Genomic DNA, 25,244 nt, shown 5'->3' with positions numbered 1-25,244 from the left:
AAATGTGATTTATTGCTAGCAGCCTATCACTCATTGCTCTTTGACACTTCCACAAACAATTAAAGATCTCAGCACTGAAGCTGTTCTACAAAATTCACTTAACAAGCAATTATTTTTAAGCATTGATTTGGAAGTTTTAATTCCAGACCAAGTATTGATGCATTTGAGGATAAGCAATCAGAACTTTCCTTACAGATTTTCAGAATCTATAAGAAATCACCATAACTGTATACTGAAAACCCCTCTCCTGTACAGATTCTTTATGGATTTTGCCCTTCAGCACCAAAGGGGATTTGCAGCCTCAGGATCAGTGTCATTGTTTTTCCTCTGCATCTCCCTGAAGATACTTTTTAAAGTCTAAAAATCTCCATGGGTGAAAGAACCAAGAGAGGAAATAATATTAAAAACACAACACGACCATATACGTTCCCCAAGGGGAAGTAATGCAAGTCTCCCAAACACTAGCTCACTAGCCACAGCAGTGGGGATGTCTCCTAAATAATGTTTTGTGCATCACAAGCCATTTGTTCAATGCAAATGCAACTCCAGAAGCAGAAGTGGAGGTAGGGAAACATGTAGAATCCTTAAGAAAATCTAGCACATGCAGAACAATTATCTTGATGTAGACCCCAGAATCACAGAATTCAGATAATGTATAAGGTTTTGGACTATGCTTTTTTTAATATTGTAATTATACATTACCTTTTGTCTATTAAAACATCTTTCAGTTAAGGTTTTGAGTAGAAACCTAAAGAGCTAAAGTTATATATTAAATCCAGGACAGATTAGTGGAAGCCATTAATATTTAGCATTCTGAACAATCAGACTACTTTTTTAGATATGCCTTTACCAATCTTTTTAGGTTTCTAGCATTACATTTCTCCCCAACCTTTTACAAGCTTCAGTCTACATTGTGCATCTTTTCAAATTTTAGGGTTGGTTGTTTGGGTTTTTTTTGTTATAGACAATAACTTATATCTAGAAAAACAATTTCTTTACTTTTCCATTTTTTAGTTTAGACATTTGTACCTTTCAGATCTTTGAAAACATATAGAAAAATGTCTGGTACGGAACATTAGAGACAGATCTCAAGTTTCATAGAAATATATGCAGTTAATTATTTAAAACTCTATTAAATGTTTCAAAAATTTCAGTACAGCAATCAGGTTTCGGAAATTGATTAGAATAGTTCCAGTATTAATCTTATTAAGAAAACAGCTATCAAAAAAGCACTGAGGTTTGTTGTTTGGTTTTTTTTTTTACTTAAAATTTAAAAATATTAATAATCTCTTCAGTGTTACACTAGAAAAATGGATCATTGCTAACAAAGCTGAAATTTGATTAAATATTCAGTTACTAACCTTCTTCACAACCCAGTTTAAAGCCTTTTCAAAATAGTCCCCAATCCAATTTTCAAGGTTGTATCTGCATTTTTCAGGCTGACTTCTTAGCCAAGATTTTATCAGAGAATTAAGATCTGTATCTTCATCACTAAGTCAAAACAAAACAAGATTCAGACAAATACAAGGCATCCACATCTGCACATAGACAGGTTCAAAGGAACAACAAAATTCCAGGAAAAGTTCAGGAAAATACTTTAGCAAGAATTTCTAACCAATATTTGGGCTCTCTAAGGGTCAAACACAGACAAAGAATCCACCATGTCTTTTTCAAAAAATCTGATATATATTAGCCAAAAGATTATAATATGACAGAGCAGAAGGGACATGCAACCTAAAGCAAACTTCCCTAGTGATTTGTTTTCTAAGTGTAAGCAAGTAATTAAATTGCTCCATCTACTTTAGACTGCCTTTCAAGAAAAGTAAGTACATTTGCTTACTTTAAAAGTACATAATACTCCTGTGACTTACCTCAGAAAGATCATTCCCATTCGAGATATTGTAGCAGGAGAGGCACAGCTAAGGTCATGAGTTTCAAATATAAAGTTGACATTTGAGCCAAATTGAATTCTTTCTCCACTGGGCATAGTCAACAATCTGTTGTCATCCAAAACGGAATTCAAAGATTCAATCCATTCAGGATCAATATCACCATCACAAATTATCCATGAAGTAACGTCTATTTCCAGACACAAAAATAAAATATCAAATCCTAGAAAAACACTGAGAATATCATCTCTTGCTATTTTAACACTAGTTAATACTCTTCCTTCATTATAACTTAAACGTAAGTTCTATGAAGATATTCCTTACATGCTTTACCTGCTGCTCTTTTTGCTTTCTTATCATAAAATTTGGAATGTATATATCAGTGTTCTTGACTATGATTGTCACCAAAAGTTTTTCTTACCTTATGCTGTCCACAAACAATAACATAATATAAAAATGTATCTCAAAATCAACAATTTCAGTAATTTAAGCATAATGATGTATAACTCCCTCACAGACATACCTCGAGGCTCTCGTACCACCTGTCGAGCACTATTTGTAAGCACACCATCAGACCATTCTCTGGTATCCATGTCAATATGGCCTAGTAACTGATGTCGAGGCATAGCTTTAGGATTCATAGTATACTGTTTCACTACTTTCCCAGTTTTACCAAGTGCTGTCTTTAACATCCGCCAGAGCGTTGATTTACCTCCACCACTTGGACCTACAATAACTACACCCATTCTTTGACGTAATTGTTCATATAATTCCAAAGCCTTCTTGATCTAGATAATAAAAGAGATAACGGCTATGTGAAGCTGCAAAGCTAAAAAAAAAATTCAATCATGTTTTTTTAATGTTTTTCCAATTTACTTTACATGCAGTCATTTTGTTTCTAGAATTTTATTTTTTTAAACACTACACTAGATATTTGCTTAAGTCATTAAAGTTATGATACTAAAGAATATCAAGAAATTTAATTTTGCATGTTAGAAGCCTTTCACTAAATTACTGATACAAAAATATTAGCCCCCTTTAAGCACATTTTTAATGAGAAATTAATGAAAATTTAGTCACAAAAGTTTATCCAGCTCTACATTAAATAAATATGAGAGACAAAATTGACTGATAAAAACAAGTTTTCACATGTTTAATTCTTTCACTGTCCAAAACATTCATTGGTGTTTGTACCTGGCTTGAACGAAACTGTGTCACATGTTCACATCTTAATTTTCCTTGCACTACTTTTCTTTCAGTTATACAACTGATCTACCGTTCTTCAAACACACACATCTGCTTTTTATATACATGCAATTAGAATCTAACTATCAGTTATTCTCGTTTTTTTATAAAAGATTTGTTTCAAAAGTAAATTGAAATGAGTCAAATGAATGCAATATTAATCAGGTCTAAATCAGACTAACTCATATATCTTTTGTTGCTGTAGTTGATGTTTACCTGGGTGCTTATAATTTCCAAGTTTGCTTCTTCAAAGACTTGTTGTAAAGCTGTAGTTAACTCAGCATACTCTACATCTTTAAAGTCAATGCCAGGAAATACATCTTTAACCAGTGCATCAAAACGGGCGCAGTCCGCAAAGGTAAGCTTTGACATGGTATTAAGCCGCAAAGCTTGAACCACCATGTGACTTTCATTAACTGGAAATAAAAGCAAAGAAGTCAGATCAATTTTAAGCCGTTTGATGGGATTTTTTTTCCATGGAATGTATCAGCACTTGAGCCCATACTGCTAAGACATTGAAGGTGGAATCAGGGAGCAGACTATATTCTAGTTCATGTACTGCTCTACTTGGAAGCTAGACGAGTGCCTTACTATAAGTATCGCTTATGTTTACAAATGCATTCTATACAGATACGAGATGGTTATGATGCTGGCCAGATAGTGCATAATAACCTATACATTAAAGTGGGCTGAAGAGTAGCAGTGCACAATATCTTACTTGTTAAAGGCACTCATAAAAGAAATTAAGGACCCGGATTCTAGACCTTAACTGTCAGAGGCGGAGTTGAAGTCCCATCTCAAGTGCATCCTAATTAGCTAAGAATATTCCAGAAGTCAACACCCCACAACTCCTCTTGAATCTGAATTACCACGGAAATGTAAGTGTTTTGGGACCAGAATGAAAACAGCCACAAGAAAGCCTTACTCTGCCAGAAAAATAAAGATGCTCATGATGGGAAAGGCACAGGGAAATTTGGAAAAAGTTCAAGGATTTTAGTCCCGAACAATGTCTTAAATGCAAATGCTTGTACAGACAAATTTTTTAAACACCATGATAAATGATTAAGAGGAAATACATTGACATTGAGGAACCTGATTTAGAATAGTTGAACTGCTTTACTAAAAGAAGCAATATTCAGTTTAAGCAACATTTAAGAATACAGCCAATACACCAAAGGATTTTGATTCAAGACAAGCAAAATAAAATCCAGGCAAACGTAATGAAACAGGAAACCATATTTGTTGGAAATATCTTGAACTTCCCAAGCTAAGAGATTTAAAAAAAAAAACAACAAAAAACATCACACACACAAAGAAAAAATGGGTTTAAAACATAGGTAAATCCATCCACCATGCCTTTCATAGGGTTATTGAAAAATATATTTTAAACCAGACCACACAAATTTCAGCAAATTTCACATATCTAAATATGAAGCTAAAATAGCATAGCAAGAAACAGTGATACAGAAACTAAGAAAATGTGCCCTAAAACACAGCACTGGTAATCCTTCTTTGGCAAATCCAAACTCAAGTCACTAACAAATTCTTTAAAGTTGTTATGCCAAGATTTGTAAACAAAGCCTGTCTCTAAAAACTTTCAGATACATGCTATTTAAGTGAACAAGAAGCAGCAGTATCCTAAAGACGTAAAACGCTCATTCATCCCACACTTTTAATTCCTACTCATTTACCATCTAAACAACAATTTCAAAAATCTTGAAAAAAATAGTGACCCGGTCTAGTCCAATACATTTCTATCATTTCTACCTGTCCTCATATTTGTCTCTGTCTACCAATCTGAATCTAATGCCATGTGACAATTTTAGCAAACCTCAAATAGAATCAAAATGATCTGATCTCTCATAAATAATGACAGCACCAAAGGATCAACTTTCCTGCCCTAAGCCAAGTGAAAACAAAGAATCTTTGAGAACCCCTCAAACCCAACCCAAAATAAAGTCCTATATCTATATTCTTGTCATATAAAAGCTCAATCTAGAATATGACAACAGTCTTTTGTGATCTCCTAATAAAAGAGGACTTTCACAGGTACTTTTTTCTTTTCTAAATTGCCTCCAGATACAAGCCATAGCTTCTTGAAATTCCAGCGAACAAGAAAGCTGTAATGAATGATACCTGTACGATATGCTAAACAATCAGAAGTTTAGCATGGTTAACCTTACTTTCTTGCTTTGCTTCACTTTTCTTCAGCTGATGAAGAAGACTGCCACAGCCTCTCAAAACAGTCTTCAATGCTCGTAAACCCCAATCATAGTGCTGCTGTGGTGTCAGAAGCTCCCTAAATTAAAAACAGCAATACTGTAATAAGCTTTAGGCAACAGCACCTGAAGTTTTTGTTTGGTGAATGAATAAGCTCATAATATAGTTTTGGGCAAAAGAGAAATTGGTGAGTAGCACCATCTGAAATTCATTTGAAAGATATAAGCAATGACACTCTGAAATTTTCAGAGGGAGTATATTCAATAGGCAATGCATTTATTATTGTCCCTAACAGCATTAATTACAACCTCTGAACTCTGTTCTCCCTAATATGCATACTTATAACCAAAAAGCCATTTGAGTCTAAATTCAACACAATCCTTGTGAGTATTCATATACTCACATTCATATTTAGTAAGTGTGATGGGGGGCAATACTTTGCCACCTTGAGATTATAACTGCATTCCAGGTATTTTCACACCTGAACCTCCCAATATATTCCAGTATTTTTATTTTATAATTTAAATTAGTATCTACAGAGATTTAAGAGCTGTATTGAATGTAAAATTTTAGATGACTGCGTACCGGCAGTTTCATGTCTAGTTTTGTTTCCGACACATAGCTTTCTGCAATACCCAAATCAGAAAATATTACAGAAAAATAACAAAAAGTATGCATAAATTGTATCCCTACAGTCATGCTTTGGCATGCACTAGACGGAGAAGAAACAAGATGGCAGTGAGATAAATAAAAAGATCAATGCTGAAATAAAAGCAGGAGGGGAGAGAATTACAAAGGTAACATGACAAGGGGGACAAAAAAAAATAAGCAAGCTCACCTTGCCAGACTGAAAATAGCCACTAATTTTCTGCCAAGTATTTTGGCATCCTTAAAGCCTTCTGAATACAAAATCACTTCTGCAATAAGTTCGTTGTCTGGATGAGTCATAGCAACTGGCCTGAAAAGTTGTTTGAGGTTATCAGGAAGCTTTTGTCTTCCTCCATAACCTTTTCCAGCAGGATTCAGAGTGATAAAAATTCCAGAATTATGATCCATTTCAACCTAGCATTAGAAGTGCATTGTAATAGTATATTGTCATATGAAGCAGTATTGAGAAAAGTGGGGTAGACTATGTTTAGTTACAGTAGTCAAGTTTTTAAGCTTGACGCTGTCATTTATGGAGTATTTTATAGGAAAAAAATAAGTAAGTTTTGCTGTACCTTTTTGCCAAGCATCTCACATACAGGACTATGTTTCTTCAACGCATGTTGAATTGTCTGAATCTGCATGGATACTGCAGACAATACAGCTTCCTCAAGTCTATTGAATTCATCAAAACAGCCCCAGGCACCACACTTCACTAGGCCCACAAATATGCGCCCCATCGACTGCACATCAATGCCCTTAAAGTTAAAAAGAATACTATCAAAATAAGAAAATAATAAAAGACTGCCTTCCCATCTATTAAAAAACATGCCATTGGAAAGAGCCACAAATTCTAACGGAAATTGACAAATTAGCAAAAGTATTTCCAGAATATAAAATTGTTTTATGATATGTGAGCATAGACATCCAATTCCTGAATTATACAGAAACATTCACCTCATCACAATTAAAGACTAATACTTGTCTTCCAAGAAGTCCACCCAAGGCCTTTACTGATTCTGTCTTTCCAGTTCCAGCTGGACCATAGGGATTTCCTCCAAGGCCCATCTTCATAGCCTGAGTAAGAGTTAGGTAACACTTATCTGTCAAAGGTGTATAAACAAGTTTAGGGGAATTACCCTGCAGAAACAAAAAAAAAGTATATTGATTGGTAGACAGAAATCATTGATGATGTAATTTCATTAATTTCATTCAGAAGTCATTAACTTGAAAATATAACACAATGGTCAAGATTACTGTCTTATTAAGTCTACGCATTTGTTTACAGCTATGAAGTTTTCCTGATTTTATAATCAAGTTTCAAAGCATTGTGCAATTTTTTTTTAAATTACAGAAAAGGGGACAACATAGATGAAACTGCACTCTCATATAAAAAAGTAGAAAATATTTATGCGATGTTACTGCTTTCCATCTAACTTATATTTACCCCATCAATATCACAAGAATGAAAACAACTACCCTAACTTTTAGCATTTTCTGTGAAACAGCATTCTAAGGACACAAGAAACTTGAAAAAAATGGTAACAGTTGGGAGGCAACCAGCATCATGTATGAAATGGCAAAGTGTTTGACACATTTATGAAAGCCACCATGTAGAAATTAAAGATACCGCACCTGATATTCGTATGTATACTGGAGTTCAGCATCTACCATCTGAACGTAACATTTTTGGTCTTTCATATAAAATCTCAGCTGCTTCTTCCAAGCCCAGTCTTCAGCATTGTGAACCTGAGCTTGATTCAGTTGCTTCACCACATCAATGTTATGAATGATATCAAGAATCAAAGCTTTAAGCTTGAGCTCAAGGATTCCTGATTCTGCAAATAACCACACACACCCCCCAAAAAAAAACCAAAAAACAAAAAACAAAACACAACAGTGTAGTAAGGTACATTACCCATTTTCAAGTTCATTGTGCTGCTTTCTATTACCAGCAGACTTTATTCAGATCACATTTCAATTAAGTATAGAAATATTTATTATCTAAAGCAAGCAGCATAAAATGAGATCCTGACAGAGAATGTGAATCATATGTAAATTCAGTCCATTAGAACTGATTTTGTCTGCCTCTACAGTCAACAGAGAGATAGAGGGTTTTCTGGAAAGCATTTTATTCCAGGAGTATTTACAGCTATGTCCACTTCAGTACTTAGTGCAGGACAATCTGTTAATTGATCTGCTAAGGATCTGAAAAACATACTATGCGCTCTCTGGAAATTTTACTCAAGACTAATTAGGGCGATGTGCAATTAATGTTCATTAGCAGATTGAGTGCATTAGGTGTACTCTGAGAACATACTGTTTAATCTAGTTCAATTTGAAAGAAATCCAGTTTATGTGCTATAGTATACCATTCCACGATGGGAATTAAACCAAAGCAAGTGGGGATAATCAGGCAACTCCCTTCAAAAATTACACTTATTACCCAAATGAAAAAGTTACTGTGGAATGAACACTTTTCTATATCTGATGACATTTCTCCAATGGCTACATAAAGAGCACAGAAAGGGAGCTTTGATAAAGAACAACACTTACAGACTGCTGAAGGTAGGTGATACGAAACTTATTCCTAATTAATATATCAGATGTTAACAGTTCATAAATTCTAAACTAGAATTTAATACAGTAAGCAGCTATATAAATGTGGTAGAAGATTGTCAACTACATGTCAAATTGAGTCTTTTTATACACATAGGGTAAGGGCCATCTCACCTAACCTACACTATAGAATTTCACATCTTAGGTAGTCAATTCAGAGCCCCCCTTCTGGTCAAAACAGGAATAAGCACTCAAAGGCATAACTATTCTGACCCAGCTGGACTACGTAAGATTCAGAACAATCATGTCTTGAGAATAACTAGTTTATTGGTTTTGCTACAGAAGTACTCAAGAATTACTAGTTCAACTACAGATGTATACATCTAAGATAGAAAAAGAATCACCTACAGAATATAGGCATGACATAATGTACCTCAACAGCTGTTTGGCCATTTCCTGTGAAACATAACACTAGTGCACAGTTCAGTAGCTCAGGACCAGTTATTAGCAAATAAATAAACCAAAAAATATTAGAAGATATTAAAAAATAATTAAATATGTTTTAAAATATATAAGTGCTCCAAGACAATTTTTAATTAAATAAAAATCCATTGTACAATCTGAAATAGTAAATACACACAATCTTGGCAGTAATAGGTGGGTAACATTATGTAACTCAACTTCATGAACTCAAATCGAGACAGATTTAGATAATATCCTGTTTAAACAGGGTTCGATACTACACGACTACATAGTCATTATGAAGAATTACATATTAATTATAATTTTTATACCTGTACTCCCAGAATCTTCCATACTACTATCAATACTAGTATAATGTTCCAGTTTAGCCATGACTTCTAATTCTAATTGTTGCAGATTATGGTCTTTGATAGCACTTTCAACATCTTCAGTGAACTTAATTTGTTCTGCTAAGGAAAGAATCTTTAGAAGAAAAAGTTCAAATTACATTTTATAAATACAGAAGACACAAAGAAAAGAAGGTTTTCAATTAATTTGTAATTTCTTATTATGTTTGATATTTAAAATATATTACTGTATCTTTTTTATACAAAGCCACATATTTGCTATGCATTTACGAACAAATGTAGCCACCTTAAAATCTGACAAAATTTCGCAAAAACTTGCAATGTAATACAGCAAACGCTTTAGTTGTTCTACAGCATGTCATAGCAAAACTTTTAAAGCACCTTTTCCCATTAAATGATATGTCAGATGAAAACTACCATACTGTAGGCTTCCTGAGTCCATACTCAACAGGCTCAGGAAAACCTCTGCCTTTTTGCGTCACTGATCTGCTAATACAGTATTTTGCATTCAGGTTTCTAACAGTCCACTTATGTTCTAATTACGTTACGTTCACTAGAAAAGCCCTGTCTAAGCTCTGAAGGTTTAGTCAAACTTGGAACTGCAAAGATCAGTAACAAAAAAATTCCACCAATTATGCCAGTCTGAAGATTTGTAACAGTAACTACACTCTGGTGGAAGGAAAGAGTAACCCACAGTCCTGTGTGGGAGTGACAGGATCACCGAGCAAAGGGCACGAGGTGATGCGACAGGAAGGGATCACAAAAAACAACAACATGGTGCTTAAGCAGGGTCACCTCCAGCACTTGCACAGCAGCAAGGAAGCGCCTGCAAGGCACCACTATGGACAAATTCCCCAGACCCTCTCCAGAAACTCAACATGCTGGGGTGCCTCTCTGAAGTGCCTGTACACTAGTGCAAGCACTACGGGTAATAAACATAATGAATTGGAGATCAGTGTGCAGCTGGGGTGGCTCCCGTGACTGCAGTGCTGCTGTGGGGAGATACAGGCATGTTAGGAAGAACAGGCAGGGAAGATGAGGAGGGGGAGTTGCACTTTACATAGAAGAGCAGCTGGAGTGCCTGGAGCTCTGCCTGGGGATGGATAAGGAGCCAGCTGAGAGCTTACAGGTTAGGATTAAAGAGAGGACAGGTCAAGGTGCCATTATAGTGGGTGCCTCTTTCAGGCCATCTGACTAAGAAGGAGTGGATCAGGCCCTCTTGACAGATAGGAGCAGCCTCACATTCACTGCGTCCTGGGTCCCCACAGGGGACTTCCACCACTCCAATAATATCTGGAAGGGCAACACAGCAGGACATAAGCAATCCAGGATGTTCCTGGAGTCCGTGTATGACAATCTGCTCTTCCAAGTGACAGAGAAGCCAACGAGGACACATGTTTTACTGGACACAGTCCCGCGAAGGCTCACAAAGCTGATTAAGGGACTGAAGCATCTCTCCTGTGAGAACAGGCTAAGAGAGCTGGGACTGTTCAGCCTAGAGAAGGCCCAGGAGGGCATCTTATCAATTTCTACAAAATTCTGAAGAGATGGTGCTAGGAAGACAGAGCCAGGCTCTTTTTGGAGGTGCCCAGGACAAGAGGCAAAGGGCATAAACTGAAACAAAGGAGGCTCTGTCTGAACATCAGGAAACACTTTTGTACTGTGAGAGCGACCGCGCACTGGCACAGGCTGCCCAGGGAGGCGGTGGAGTCTCCACTCCTGGCAAGATTCAAAAGCTGTCCAGACATGGCCCTAGGAGAACCAGCTACAGGCAGACCTGCTTGAGCAGGGGTGTTGGACTAGATGACCCCTAGAGGTCTCCTCCCACCACAACCATTCATTTTGTGATTCTGTGTGATTCTCTGTGCTACTGGTCAAAATTGCGTAAAAGAATTTCATGTTCATGACTATTTCTGCTTATACAGCTAAACTTTAGAAACTATATTTTAATCAGATTCAAAAAGGGCTTTTTTATGTTACTAAGTCTTAGCAGCCCTGCATGTAACATTCACTAAGATCAAGATTTATATAAAATTCAATAAATAGATGAATGTTAAGTCAGGTGCCATGTAAAAGACTTGAATATTTAAAATGTTTACAAAACAATTATAAGAACACCTATTTTTAAGAATTTCTCTATACTATAAACGAATAAAATGGATTTGTTTGGGTTATTTTCTTCCAAATCCATAGGTATACTTCTTTATGAGACTTCAAATAATAACTTATTTGTTAAATCTAGGACTACACAGTGACATTACTGGATCGACTACTACCTGGGAAGGAAAGAGTGATGGATCAATTGAACCTTGTGATTTTTTTCCAGCATCAACACAGTCAATTAACATTTTTTTCAGGGTCTCCTTCATCTCCAAAGCCAAACTGTTTAGCCACACCTGACAAAGAGATGAGAAAATCTCTAAAGTTACAGTACAAAATAATTTCTCAAAGATACTTGAACATAGGTGGATGTGATTTTCTTACCTCCACATCATTTGACAGAAGAACTTTATTTCTAAGTGGCACAGTTTCTCCTTCTACAGACTTCATGGCAACTATGTATTTAAATTCTTCATCAAAGTTCACGCTATTAATGCCTATTAATCAGAAAATGTCAATGAAGTTACATATTGTTAAACTCAAACATTAATTCTTTAGTGTCTAGTAGTGGAAAGAAAAAAAGTCTGCAACATATTACTTAGCTTTGAAGAACCCAATTTCTCAATAAGTACATTTCAGAAATGAAGATTAATACATTACCAGCAAAAAGCTTCTTCAGATGAGACTGGATAACCATAGGATTTGTCGACTGTCCTAAAATTTCTAGTAAGTCATCATCTCCAATGAAATAAAATCTTGGAAATGCTGAGCGTTTTTCCTATATAAAAAAAATAAATAAATCAGTTTTGTTGATTTAAATTCAAACTTACTTCCTTTCTTTTTAGAAAACTATATTAATGTCAACTGTACCTCCAAAAACTCATTCAAAGATCTCTGACATCTCTGAAGCTGGTCAAGTATAGTAGTTAAGGTACTTCTTATTCCTGTCCGGGCATTCAGTGATGTTATCCTATTGTCACTCTTGATATCCAACATAATGGATCTTGACAGAAAAAATATGGAATAATTCATTTAAAAAAATTACAATTGTAATCTGAGTATGATATACAAGTAGTTACGTAAATAAAAATTAAAGGACAGGGAAGTCATATAAATATCTGATATACAACTTTCAGTTTTCAGTATTAATGATGAAACATTTCAGAATTTATATCAATGTCTCTCCAATGTAATTTTATAACAACTGTTTGATAAAATTTCTCTACCCAAAACCAAGACAATGCCATTCTTTACTTTTATTTCCTTTTAAGAAGTTATTTTAACTGAAATTAAGACAGATAATGGTACATCTTTCTACAGTTCAAAAAACCCATCTTTTTTTATCTCCTTGACTTGTTTGAAACAAATAAACTATCTAATTCTCCCAAAAGTCCATCTGTCCACCTTCTTAGTGAACAAAGTGCTTGTCTTCAACAAGAAATGATTCTTGAAAACACAATTTCATCACCTCAGCTTCTGTTGACAAGATTGATCTTGTGTTTGCCTGCCTTGTGATCTTTGACATTTCATGTGATTCACATGTACTCCATTAAATGAAACCTACATTACCACCTTTATTCAGACATATGTCACTGCCACATATCTCTGTCTATTGAATTTCTGCTGCTGACCTTCATCATATTTAAATTGTTCCATACATTTTCACCCTGAAGAATGTTCTAGCTTATATGGCTCAAAGCTATTACAAAAAATAAGTCGCATTCCACAACACTAACCTAAAGTCTTCATCAACCCTGTTAAAACGAGCCTGTTCTTTGGGCAGAGCTCCACGACCAAATATTGGTTCCAAGTAGACCCATTTCCTCTGAATTTGGTTTAAATTCTGCAGATACTCATCCAACTCAGCTAGCTTTTTCTCCCAGATGGACACTTTATCTTCAAAACCTTTGTAATAGGGAGAGTCCTTGAGGGACTGTAGAAGACAGCGATGATCTCCAACTTGGTTGACTATGTCCTTCCAGTCTTTAATAAGCCTGTGTGTCTTGCCCTGGCTGTCTTCATAATCTGTTAATGTAAAGACAGCTCCAACTCCCCAGAGTTCAAGCTCACGTAATGCTTCTCTGATCGTGACTTCACCTTGGGCCCGACAATTCAAATCCTATTTGAAAACATAAATAGATTTAACTTGAAACTACAGAGCTTGCAATAAAATTTCCATTCAAAAATATAACATAAATTCTATTTCTATAGTGATAAAAATATAAAAATGCATACAGAACAAAACATACTACAAAAAATACACCACAAAATAAAATACAGTACCTTTATTTTAAATTATTCATACCTTAAGTTCCATTGCTTTTTCTATAATGGCATCTGACACTTTTAGCAGATCTCCAAATAACAAACCCTCAAGTGTAGTGCCTCGGGGAAGACCCAGAAGACGAAAGAGATCCAGCCAATGGTCTGAAGAAAGATGTTCTCCTCTAATATATTTAAGGAGTGGGATTATCATCTATAGGAAAAACGCATATGTGAATCCATCTAGTCTTTATGAAAATTGTACTGTTTGAGCATAGAGCGACATGCTATTCAAACAAAACAAAAATTTACATTCTTAAACTACAGCACGTATTTTTCAATTGCTGCATTTAATATTTAGGAATATAACTCTGAGGAAAATTCTTTGCTAAATGTGTGTCTGTGTAAACTGTAATGACCCTCCTGTTCACTGTAAGGAACTAAAAGGTTCTCAGTAGTGAAATGTTCAAAACAGTATCAGAAGATATTTTGTTAAATCATAACTGATTTTATTACAAGAATTGAACAATGAGTTACAGAATGAAGTATATTACCCAGTAATACCAAAATATTTTTTGGTTTGTACCCTTCTTTGTAGATAGCATCTTACTTTATATTTGTCCACTTCTTTTTGCAACTTTACTGTCATTACAGTATGTTCTTCCATCTTCCTCATTTTGTCATGCCAGTTAAACAAAAATTCTTCAAATAGGTATGTTTTACTCCTACATGAAAATCAAATATAAAAAGGTCACAATAACACAGTACTACAACCTCACATATATGTTGATGAAAAATAAAATAATAAAATCATACCTAAAAGTAATCCAGTCTTCTTTGGCTTTTTCCTGAAAACCTTGATGAAACTCTTCATACAATGCCCAGACTTCTGCACAACTCTTAATATCCTGACGTACAACTTCAGACAATGAGAAGTCAGGCTCTTCCAATTTAAAATGAAGGCATTCTTCACTGAATAAAAAGATCACTGTATTATACATTACATTATTATGCTTTTATGGTTTAAAAGATGTTATCACATGGAAATAATTATATTTAAGAAAAGCCATTAATTTCATTAAAAAACATTGCTGCCAAATGCTATTTCCTTATAGCATCCTTCTTGAATAGAAATAATAAAGGAATATGACAAATAACTCTCCTACACAGCAATCTCCTCCGATATTCACAACTATTTTCCATAAACTTTCATTTCTTTCTCATTTATGAGAAAAGTGCATCACTTTATGCCCCCAAAAACAAAACGTGAAAGAAAATATTTTTAATTGATTGTTTCTTCCTGTTAGTGGAAAGAATATGCTGATTTTATTTACTATCATATTTAAGTGCCAAGCTAAGAATTTAAACAGAAAATTTTGTTCACTCAAGGTTTACAATAAACTGAAAATAGGCACCCAGAGCAAAAATCCTTTTCTTTTGCAGAACAGTCCATCATAGGGAACACTTACTCAAGAAATGGCAGACCTCAGCTCTTGCCCTCTTAAGTTACAAGAGGACTGAAGTATTAACTCCCTCTTCTTGGACAAGTATTCTCAAACCTTCTGTTAGTGAGAATTTCAGAAGTGAGAATCAAGCCAAGCCCTTAGTGTACAGACTCCCTTTACATGAAAGTCTAAGAGATTTCTCCAGTTTTTCATTCCAAGAAATTATAGAAAAACTTCACTATAGAAATTCATGTTATGTAAAATCAATAAAAAGGACATGAAAAACATATAATATGAATAAAATGAAATTTCTTATATTATCTGTTATGATAAAAAATAGTTAACATTTTCTGAGACACTGTTGCTGCAAAAGATCAATACGTTAATTAAAAGGCTATACAGGGAAGTAAACATACATACATGAGCTTTTCTTTCACTGTTTCAAGTTCATCAAATTCTTTCTTTTTTTCCTTTATGATCTGAGCACTTTTCTCAAGCACATCTTGATCATCTGTTTCAATGACATCATCACTTGGCTTTAGCTGATCCCAACGAGCTTTAAACTTTTCCAGGTCTTGAAGATATATATTAATACGTGAAATCACATTCCCCTTCATCATTTCAATCTGTAAAGTAAGACTTAAAATTAAATCCTTTCAATGGTTTGTAACTACAACTACGATCGAAATCAAAGTAGCAACTTAAAACTTGATCAGAACTTGGTAACTACAACTTGATCAAAATCAAACTCAAAAAACTTCTTGTGTAATACCCTAAAAACCAGTTCATCTTTATTCTGTTGTTTTTGTTTTTTTAAAAGGGGCACTTTGGGTTTTTTAAATATGCTGGTATTTAAGACCTGTTCATTTGGCACATGCTACTCATTTAGCCTGCACCTTATGGCACATAGAAAAATTGTTATATCTATGTAGCATACTGATATCTTCAGTAGAACTGTAAATTAGTTCAGCAATTTGCCTATGGACTGGAATTACAGGACTGCACGTAGTTCAATAAAGTTCTATGAAAAGAAAACAAACATCAATACTAAAAATATGACAAAGTAATAAAAATGCTACTTTTTAACTGTTACCCTGTTTTCCTCAGTTAACCACTGCATTCATTAAGCTATCTCTCACCAAGAAATTGTTTGAGACAAAAGTACAATAATGTAACATTCATTTCAGCATCAGTTCAACTGAAGTTTCACCTAGTTACCCTCTAAACAGTTCAAGTATTCTTCCTTTAAAGGACCTCCCTCAACTCAGTATCATTGGTGTTAACATTGAACTAAGAACACTTAGGAATCTATTTAATCTAAGGAAAACATATTTCTCCAGACCTATTCAAAATAATCTCAAATTTTTTAGGTAAAGTATTAAGCTTTCATTGTTACCTGTTCTGTAATCATAAGCTGATGGCTTTCCATCATTAATTCAAATTTATCCCATGTAGCTTTTAGGTTACTGATAGTGTCCAAGCCTGCACCAGCCACAGTTCGCAAAAGCTTGTTTTTATCTTCAGCCTCTTGAAACAGGAGGAAAATCTAAATTCAAACAGATTAAAGATATGTGTATGTAAAAATTCAGCAAATCCTGTTTACCCAAATACATTTGTTTACAAATACATTAGAATCAACTCTGTATGCACAGCTTATATGCTTATATACAGCTGCTTTTTTAACACTGTTTAATATTAAAACACTAGAAAAAATAATATCTGAGGTATTTAAAGAAGTTCTAAATCTTGATCCTGACAAGTGAATGTTTACTATGAAACAGATAAGTGTCTCTTTATATACTGCAGAAATCCACAATCAGAATCAAGAACAGCAGCAGAACTGAATTAAGGAAATATGTATGTATGTGTGCTGGGTCTGGCTGGGATGGACTTAATTTTCTTCATAGCAGCTCATATGGTGCTATGTTTTGGATCTGTGACAAAAACAATACTGACAGCACACTAATGTTTCACCTATTGCTGAACAGTGTTTGCACAGCATCAATGCTTCCCCCCGCCCATCCTCAGTGAATAGATTGGGGGTGTGCATGAAGTTGAAAGGGGACACAGCCAGGTAGATATATTCCATGCCACATAATGACATGCTTAGCAATAAAATGGGGTAGAGTGGGGTTTCAGTAGATTAGACATCTTTTCTTCAGGAACACCCAGGGTATCAGTCAATCCATGTTCTATATTTTCTTTCTCTCTTTCTTCACTTATTGAACTACTTTGATATCAATCCATGAAGTTTCTCGCTTTCACGCTTCCCCTCCTCTTCTCCTGTCCCATCAGGGGTGGGGGAGGCTGTTCAAGCGAGTGAGGAAGTGAGCAAACAGCTGTGCGATACTTAGCTGCCTACTAGGGTTAACCCACAAAAATACAGAATAACAAAAAGTAGGAATAGAGACACTTCAAATAAACAGAAATTTTATTCACATGAAAGAGCACTTTTTTTTTTACCTGATAATGGGGAAAAAATCCGTTTTTTCCCACATACCAAATCAACCAATTTTTTTAAAAAAACAACCCTTTTAAACTCTGTAAGTCAGAAGAAACTGAAATAAACACATACAGTTTTACACATTTACCAAAATGTCCTGTTATGTATGTTTTCCTTTAAAAATTAAGAGGTGAAAACAGGCACTAATGCTAAGGAGAGATATTGTTCAGTAAGTTATAGAGAATTAACTCTCTTCAACATCTAACAATTCTCCAAGAGTTGCTACAAAATGTACTTATACCCAAACTAACACAGTCCTTCCTGAGTCAGCAGCCAAACAGTGAAACTGTTTGATAAATGACATGAAAGATAAAGATAAAACTAGATGTCTGTACATGGGCTTATCAAGTAGGCATCTAAAACTCCATTATCACCAAAGAGGATCGTTGAAACCAAGGTCTCAGTCATTTAATGACAGACGCTTCCATCATTACTTGAGATCCCCTACTCTATCCCATCTGCCTTATATCCACCGTCCCAAAAGAGTGGGTGTTACACGGGTCCTGTGTCATAGCAGCCAGCTCTCGTATGGAGCTCTCAGACATGCCAGGACACCCCCAAAACAGCAGACACCTATGTATAAACAACTACAGTAAGCTCTTAACGGAGCTAAGAAATCAGCTCAGGAGGATCAGCCACAAGGTATCTACTTTAGGGCGAAACGGATTGCTCTAGGCTACAGTTGATTGCATTCACTCGGGACTGGATTCAGTTTCTCACAAACCCTCTCTAGGGTCATTTGAGATGCCCTAGAGCACTTGCCTGGCCTCCAGTTGCAACTGGAAAGGTAGAGGCCTCCCAGAACTTCTCTGTTAGGTCTGCCAGTTTTCTGTGGATGTTGAATATACATCTCTGGGACTCTAGAACTGCATCTGTGAGCAACTGAACCAGACTTCTACTGAGTGTATTAACAGCACACACACTGCAGATGTGCACATACACACCCAAACTCAGATGCATTCATTTACAACTGAATTCTTTTCTGCATAAATAGTGTCTGGTTGGGAGGAGTTAATAGGGCTTTTGTAGAATTCCACAATTCTGTAGAATCAGAGTTCTTCAAAGGCATCAGTAAGGGTATGGATGAAGGAAATTAAAATTATATATTCCAATTCGGATTCCAAAAAGCTTTTAAAACAAACCCTCACCAAAGGCTTTTAACGAAATCTAGTAACCTTGAGATAAGAACAAAAGTCCTTGCAGAAATAATTAATGAGATACAAAATAGAAAACAGAGATAGGAGGAAATTACCAGTTCCTGCAATAGGAAAAGGTCACCCATGGAGTTCTGTAGGTACCATGCTGAACTGCTCAAGGTGTTTATAAAAGAGTTGGAAATGGAGAGTAAGCTGTGAGATGACAAAGTTTACCGATGATACTGTTATTCCAGGCATTAAAACAGTTCACCTATGAAGAACTGCAGAATGAACTTAGAAGAAATAGTGACTGACAATACTGGTGACAAACAAAATTCAAGTAGATAACCATGAAGTGACATCTATGTGAAAAAATAAATTTCACACGTACAAGTTGAGTTCTGAGGTAACAGCTGGAGCTCAGGACTGATAGCTTGGGGTTACGACAGCCAGTTTTACAAAAATGCCGGCTTAACGTGAGCAGTAGAAAGTAAATCAAATGTTAGAAGTCACAAGGATCAAACAGAGAATAAAAGAGATAATACTGATATTTCATCATATAAATCAATGGTTTGTTTGTATCTTAAAAATTGTACAAAATTCCGTTCGTCCCACCGCAAAAGATTATTACAAAACTAGAAAAGACTTACTTAAGAGCAACAAGGATGATCACAGTTCTGAGTGGGCTTATGTATAAGGAAATATTAGGTGAAGTAAAACTCCTCAATTTAGAAAAGAGATGGCTGATACAGGACCCACCTAAGAAGAACAGGGGCTGATTGGTCCATATCTCTTCCAATGTAAGACTTAAATGGTATAAAGTTAACAGATGGTGTGTACGAGGTGAAAAAATAAAAGGAGGGAGTCCTTCATGTAAAATGAAATCAATCTACACTTTACCAGAAGATATTCTGCATGTCAAATGTATTTGCTTTCAAGAGGAAACAAGGTAAGATTGTGGAAGAGAAATCCACCAAGTGTTACTATAGGCTCAGGAACGACATAAAACTCAAAAATGTTCTGGCTGGAGGCTAGAAGTGTGGGAAAGCATCAGATATGCTACTCTGATTTTATATTTTCCCCTAGACACCCACTTTATTCTACTGCTGGATACAAAACACTGCGCTAACCCTATATGGCCACTGCATGTTCTAAACTAGTTATATTAAATATCAGTTTCCATACTAAAAAGGAATTACATTTTTTGATAGCTGTTTTTCTGGATATGATGAAATAGTATCTTACCCCTTCTTTTCGTTCATGTAGGTTTAAATATTTTACATTGTCTTCTGCTATTTCCTCCACAGTCTGGGGCCTAATCACTAATGTTTCCATGGCATCAGTGAGAAATGAAGAAACATCACTTAGGTGAGCTATATAAAGGTGGAAAACAAAGTTATCATGGAGAAAATATTTGAATAAATGTACAAATCACAAATGCACTGTGATACAACACTGTCATAACATATGACAATATACAAAAAGCATTTGCTTAAAAAATTGCAGACCCTAATCTTATATGCTGCTTCAAAAAAACCTGCACATTTGTATTTACATGTAGCTTTTTTAATGTAATTCACTCTATTCTGTGTATGATTTAGACTACAAGTATAAGAGCCCCTTCTGAGAATTAAACATAAATACTCAAGGTATTTATTTATACACTTTCAAAATCTGTATATGTAGGTCTTTTTTGGGTAAATGGAGAAAACCAAGATGTTAAAATTGCTTTGGGCGTTTGGGTATGAAGTTTCTTTTGTTGGTTTTGTTTGGTTTTTTTTAAGAAACTGACTAACTAAAGCCACCTTGCTTTAAATATTGAAAAGATTCACAAACAAAAGCCTGATTAAGGTATAATGATGTATTTTCCTACCAAGGTACATCTTTTTGGTACTGAGAAAGGAGCTGTACAATTCCAGGGAATAATACATCTTCCAGGAAACAATCTTTCAGGCTATGGAAATAATTCACTTCCTGCACAATCCCTGTTCTGCGTTTCCTGTGCTGATCGTTACATTTAAAGCACAAAGCACTGGTACTTCTCATCATCTAAACCTTACTCCATTTTGCCTACCTGCTCCAGATACAGAAATATATACACCCAAAAATAGGGAAATAATTTGCACTCTTTAATACTCTGCATTTTGACAATCTAAGTGACAAGTAACTCTATGGAATAACTCTAAATTATTTAAGACTCTTCCTGAAGTATTTCAATTTGTGAAATAAAAACCAAATAATATTTTTAAATTATATTTCATGATGCCTCCTTCCATTACCCTCAAATGCCTAAGACATTTGCCTCCCTCAAACATTAAAAGAAATTTTCCTCCCTGAAATAATAAAGTATTCTTATTTCAGACAAAAGAAAAAAGAATAATGTTCATATGTATTCTACAACTGGAACAGATGTGGCCAGAATAAGTGAATGGGAAAGATGCATATGGACATCTATTTCTGTATCTTCCTGCAAAGGGCAGTCAGCCAAGCATCTGGTGTTTATATACTGATGAAAGAATGTTGTGACTTGTATACCCCACCTTTTGGATAAGGACATATTGTAGGGTAGGTCCCAATAGCTACAGGAGGTTCAACCTGGAATAGCTGTGTCTGCAGCAGCAAGAGCTACAGTAAAATGAGTACTGCTGCTGAGGAAAGGAAGGGAGCCGGGCTTCTCTTCTAGCATCTTCCAGCACCTGAGCTGAGAGGCTGGAGCTGTGGCTGATGCTTTTTCTTCTCAAGCTAAATAAGGTTTCATCTTCAAGCAGACACCCCTTGGGAGTGCCCTCCTTTTCAAATTAAAACTTCCCTTTTTTAAAATTAGTACAACAACAGTATTACCAATGCAACTGTATAAAAATACCAGCTGTGGAAAGCTGCACAATGTATGCTAATTACTTGAGCCTTCAATTTTTTCAATTATATCATGACGACCTATTAAAAATCATTTATTGACTGGGAAAAATATGGATAGTTGGTTGGACCTGCTCTCACCAAGCTACTGCTGCAGTCCTAAGAACCAAAAGATACTTTGTATTCAAGGAATGAGCTGTTTAAATAGGAAACTAATTACGACATTAAAATGCCAAAGAAGAAAAGCTGTAAACTGAGTTTGTCACTCTGTAGTACAACCCAAGGGTAAAGTGAGTTTCTGGCATGATACAAGTTTCTCTTCGAAAAACTGAATGGCTTGTCTCAAAAGCAGTATTACCAATTGGACATTGTGCAGTCCCTTGTTTTATAAAAACATGCGCTGTGTTTGTGCTGGAATTCCTTGTCAGACTTTTTTTTTTTTTAGCCATGGCAGGTTGATAAATGCAGATGCCTGCACCCTTCCAACCATTATTAAGCATGTCACATTAATTGCACAAAGTCATTTTGCTCTGCTCAGCAAGTCAGACTTCTATATATATCTTGGAAAAATAATGTAGGCATGTGGTCAGAAAACCAGCTGTCGGTCAGGCTCCTCTTTTACAATCAACACAACAGTTCACCCAAACCTGCATAGCTATGTGATGTAAGGCAGTTTCAGCTGCGCTGCGTGCTGCAGAACATATCAAGATGTCCCCACAAAATCTCTGAGTAAATAAAAGTACTGCTCCTAAGCATCTTTCACAACTACAGCAACCGCTCAAGACTTCTTTCTGAAACCAGACACCACATCAGGAACCAGGGCCAGGCTGTGAGTGATACAGCACAGCAGGGAGCAAAAAGGCAGAAAAACTGGGTTGAAAATCCCTGCAGTGCCAGCATCTTCATGGTACAGAACTGGAAAGAATGCAGAATGGCCAAAAAAAAGAGCATTTCCAGTTCATCTGCGGAGGTGACCAAAGGAACTATCACGGAGACCTGCAGCAAAGCACAAATCCCTCACCCCATGGGGAAGAACAGAAATGTCTTCTATTCTGCTCCTTCAAGAAGACTGGAGGAGGTAAATGCAAGGCTGGCAGAGAGATGGTACACTAGACTCGGAGACGAAGGGGTGCACATGAGCTGCTTCCCCTTTCACGCTGTTTCTTTACAGAGGGCACTGTGCCAAGCAAAGCATTCAGGGAAAACAAGGCTCTCCCCTGATGAGCTTATTTCAGCAAAACACAGCGGGAAATCTCCCTCGGCTTGCAGGGAGGAACCAAAACAACCTCACTCGATCAAGCTCAGTCTTCATCCCAGAAATGGGAACCGCTTCAAGACAACATGAGCCTCTACATCACACCTCAATCAAGAGACCAGTTAATTTCTTTGTGCGGAGAAAGGGGAGATCAAATGTGCTTTTCAGAACTCAGAAGCATGCATAGCCCTTCAGGAATGCCCACAGAAAAGTGCAGTCCTTCAGGTTAAGATGAAAAACTAGAGGTAAAGTAGCTCAGATCCTAGAATGAAATATTGAAAACCACTCTCAACAGTATGATCGCTGATCACTCATCACCTTTTCTTTCTCCAGGTGGGGGGGATTTAAGTTAATTGGAGGCATACCTGACAAAAGGCAATGTTGAGTTTAGTCAAGGGATGAAATAAACTTTTCTGAACACTGCTTGCATTTTGCTTCTATATTTTTCAAACTAACGTTTCTGTCTTGTGAATAAAAAAAAGCCGTGAGTTGGTAGAGCTTAAACATTCTCTTTGCTATTCCTACATACCAAACCAGTAACAAAACCTAAGATGGGTTTCAGACACTAAAAATCAACATTGGCAAAAAACCACAGCTGTATACAAATATATATGTGGTGGTGGGAATCATATCTAGTCCATCTCCAGATGACTCTTAGAAGTGAAGTGCCTGTTTCCCTGTTTCCACTTGCATCACTCTTATCTGACTCCACTGAGAGTTTTACCACAGCTCTCAGTACAAAGAGGGGTCACGTTTGCCATAAGGGGCAAAGGGTGGAGTGGCCAGAAGGGGTTGGACAGGCTTTAAGTTTTGGGGGGCACGTTACTAACCACTTTAAATTAGTTAACTCCTCACCATCATGCCAGGAATGAGAGGAGAAAAGGTTAGAAGCAACACCCACTTCAGTTGTGACCTGACTTCTCCTGCATCCAGGGCTTGAGCTCAAAGCAACTCACCCGCCTGCCAAGGCCTGGCTATGCACACTCCACTGCACTGTCTTCCCTTCACCGCCTACTTAAGCTAAGGATTACACTGTATTAAGCCAACTGACTTGCAGTCCCCTATAGATAGCCTTAAGAGCTCAAGTCTCCCTATCTGCATTGAAAATGAGATCTGAGTCAAGAATGTTCCATCCATCTCCAAACTTCTACCAGGGAAAGGGAGGAACAGATGAGAGTACGGACCACCGCAGTCCAGCAGCATCATCATCCACCCACCACAGGGATTTTTTACCTCCCAGTTGCCCAGAGTAAACTCTACCTCAGGACTTCAGTATTTCACTATATTGCTGATGATCTTTTCTCCTTCCTTATCTTTTTATCTGCAAAGGCAGGCATAAAGGCTTCAGCTGCCAGCAAGCTGAAGCTTTTAGCTTGGCTCCCAAAGGCTCATAACACTTCAGTGTACCCCTTCCGTCTAAAGAGGATTAGCTAAGGTAGATTGCTCACAAAAAGATGCTATCATCTAAGAGGTTACACTTACAGAGCCCCACAATCTGATTTTCACTCACATAATTATTAGAAGTCAACACACAAAAAAAGTATTACCAGGCCTTTTGTATTGGGGGTTTCACATGAAATGAAAACAGGACACATTCGGTGTTTTGCGTGCGTTTACGAAGACATCTCCAGAGGAAACTGTTTTCTACAAAGCTCTGAAATGAGACATCAATGTCTACTGAAATTAATACGCAGCAGACTTGGTTCACAATGGCATTTCTCCAGCATCAATAGTAAATGGTGAAAGAGGCTTGGGATTCTATTTTTAATGTCCTTTTCCTCCTGCTGGAAACCGCTGCCTATTCCATATAATTTGTGTATGAGGCAAGTCGTATTTGATCCCCTTCAGCAGTTAAAAAAACCGCTTGTTTCCAAATGTTCAAATGTTAAGATTAGATATTCTGTGTGGCTTCTATTTAGTGACCAGGTTATTAGCTATAATTGTTGATTTTTACTTTTTTACAAAGCATTACTTCAGCCACGCAATTGAAGCACCTCACTGGAGCCTGCTCTGTGGAGGGGATGGCCGCAAAATAGTCAAACCACTTGTTCGCCTCAGATGCAGTCCACACCCAGGCTCCAGAGCTGCAGCAGGGATTAGGGAGGAAGCAGGGAGGGAGTGGTGGCTTTTCCACTAGGAATTCCAACCAGACTTCTCCAAATTCGGAGTCTGCTCAGCTGGACAGATCCAGTTGCTTTCCAGCAGCTGACTATACCAACGTGAAGTAGCTGAAAGCACTCCAGGCAGCAAAAGCATTTCTGTACCCTAATAGCCAAGCACTGCAGAATATGTAACATAATTA

At 36.4% G+C, this 25,244-nt stretch overlaps 1 protein-coding gene across 1 annotated transcript in view; it reads right to left on the bottom strand.

Moving 5' to 3' along the window:
• Window positions 1-21,520, bottom strand: part of LOC121086113 (cytoplasmic dynein 2 heavy chain 1-like) — a 72,662-nt gene extending 51,142 nt beyond the window's left edge. Inside the window, 22 exon segments of the mRNA XM_040589356.1 lie at window positions 1,362-1,491; window positions 1,872-2,079; window positions 2,413-2,677; window positions 3,351-3,550; window positions 5,318-5,433; window positions 6,193-6,416; window positions 6,575-6,757; window positions 6,957-7,139; window positions 7,635-7,837; window positions 9,353-9,503; window positions 11,665-11,784; window positions 11,873-11,985; window positions 12,149-12,266; window positions 12,359-12,491; window positions 13,225-13,607; window positions 13,794-13,964; window positions 14,361-14,475; window positions 14,567-14,722; window positions 15,616-15,821; window positions 16,592-16,741; window positions 20,080-20,207; window positions 21,430-21,520. Of these exon segments, the coding sequence (XP_040445290.1) occupies window positions 1,362-1,491; window positions 1,872-2,079; window positions 2,413-2,677; window positions 3,351-3,550; window positions 5,318-5,433; window positions 6,193-6,416; window positions 6,575-6,757; window positions 6,957-7,139; window positions 7,635-7,837; window positions 9,353-9,503; window positions 11,665-11,784; window positions 11,873-11,985; window positions 12,149-12,266; window positions 12,359-12,491; window positions 13,225-13,607; window positions 13,794-13,964; window positions 14,361-14,475; window positions 14,567-14,722; window positions 15,616-15,821; window positions 16,592-16,741; window positions 20,080-20,207; window positions 21,430-21,520 (3,747 nt within the window).
• Between the last annotated feature and the right edge of the window lie 3,724 nt (window positions 21,521-25,244).

The sequence above is a fragment of the Falco naumanni genome, chromosome 4 (assembly GCF_017639655.2).
Source record: "Falco naumanni isolate bFalNau1 chromosome 4, bFalNau1.pat, whole genome shotgun sequence".
NCBI lineage: Eukaryota > Metazoa > Chordata > Aves > Falconiformes > Falconidae > Falco > Falco naumanni.
The sequence above is the reverse complement of the archived record's forward strand: the minus strand, read 5'-3'. Positions and strand labels throughout refer to the sequence as shown.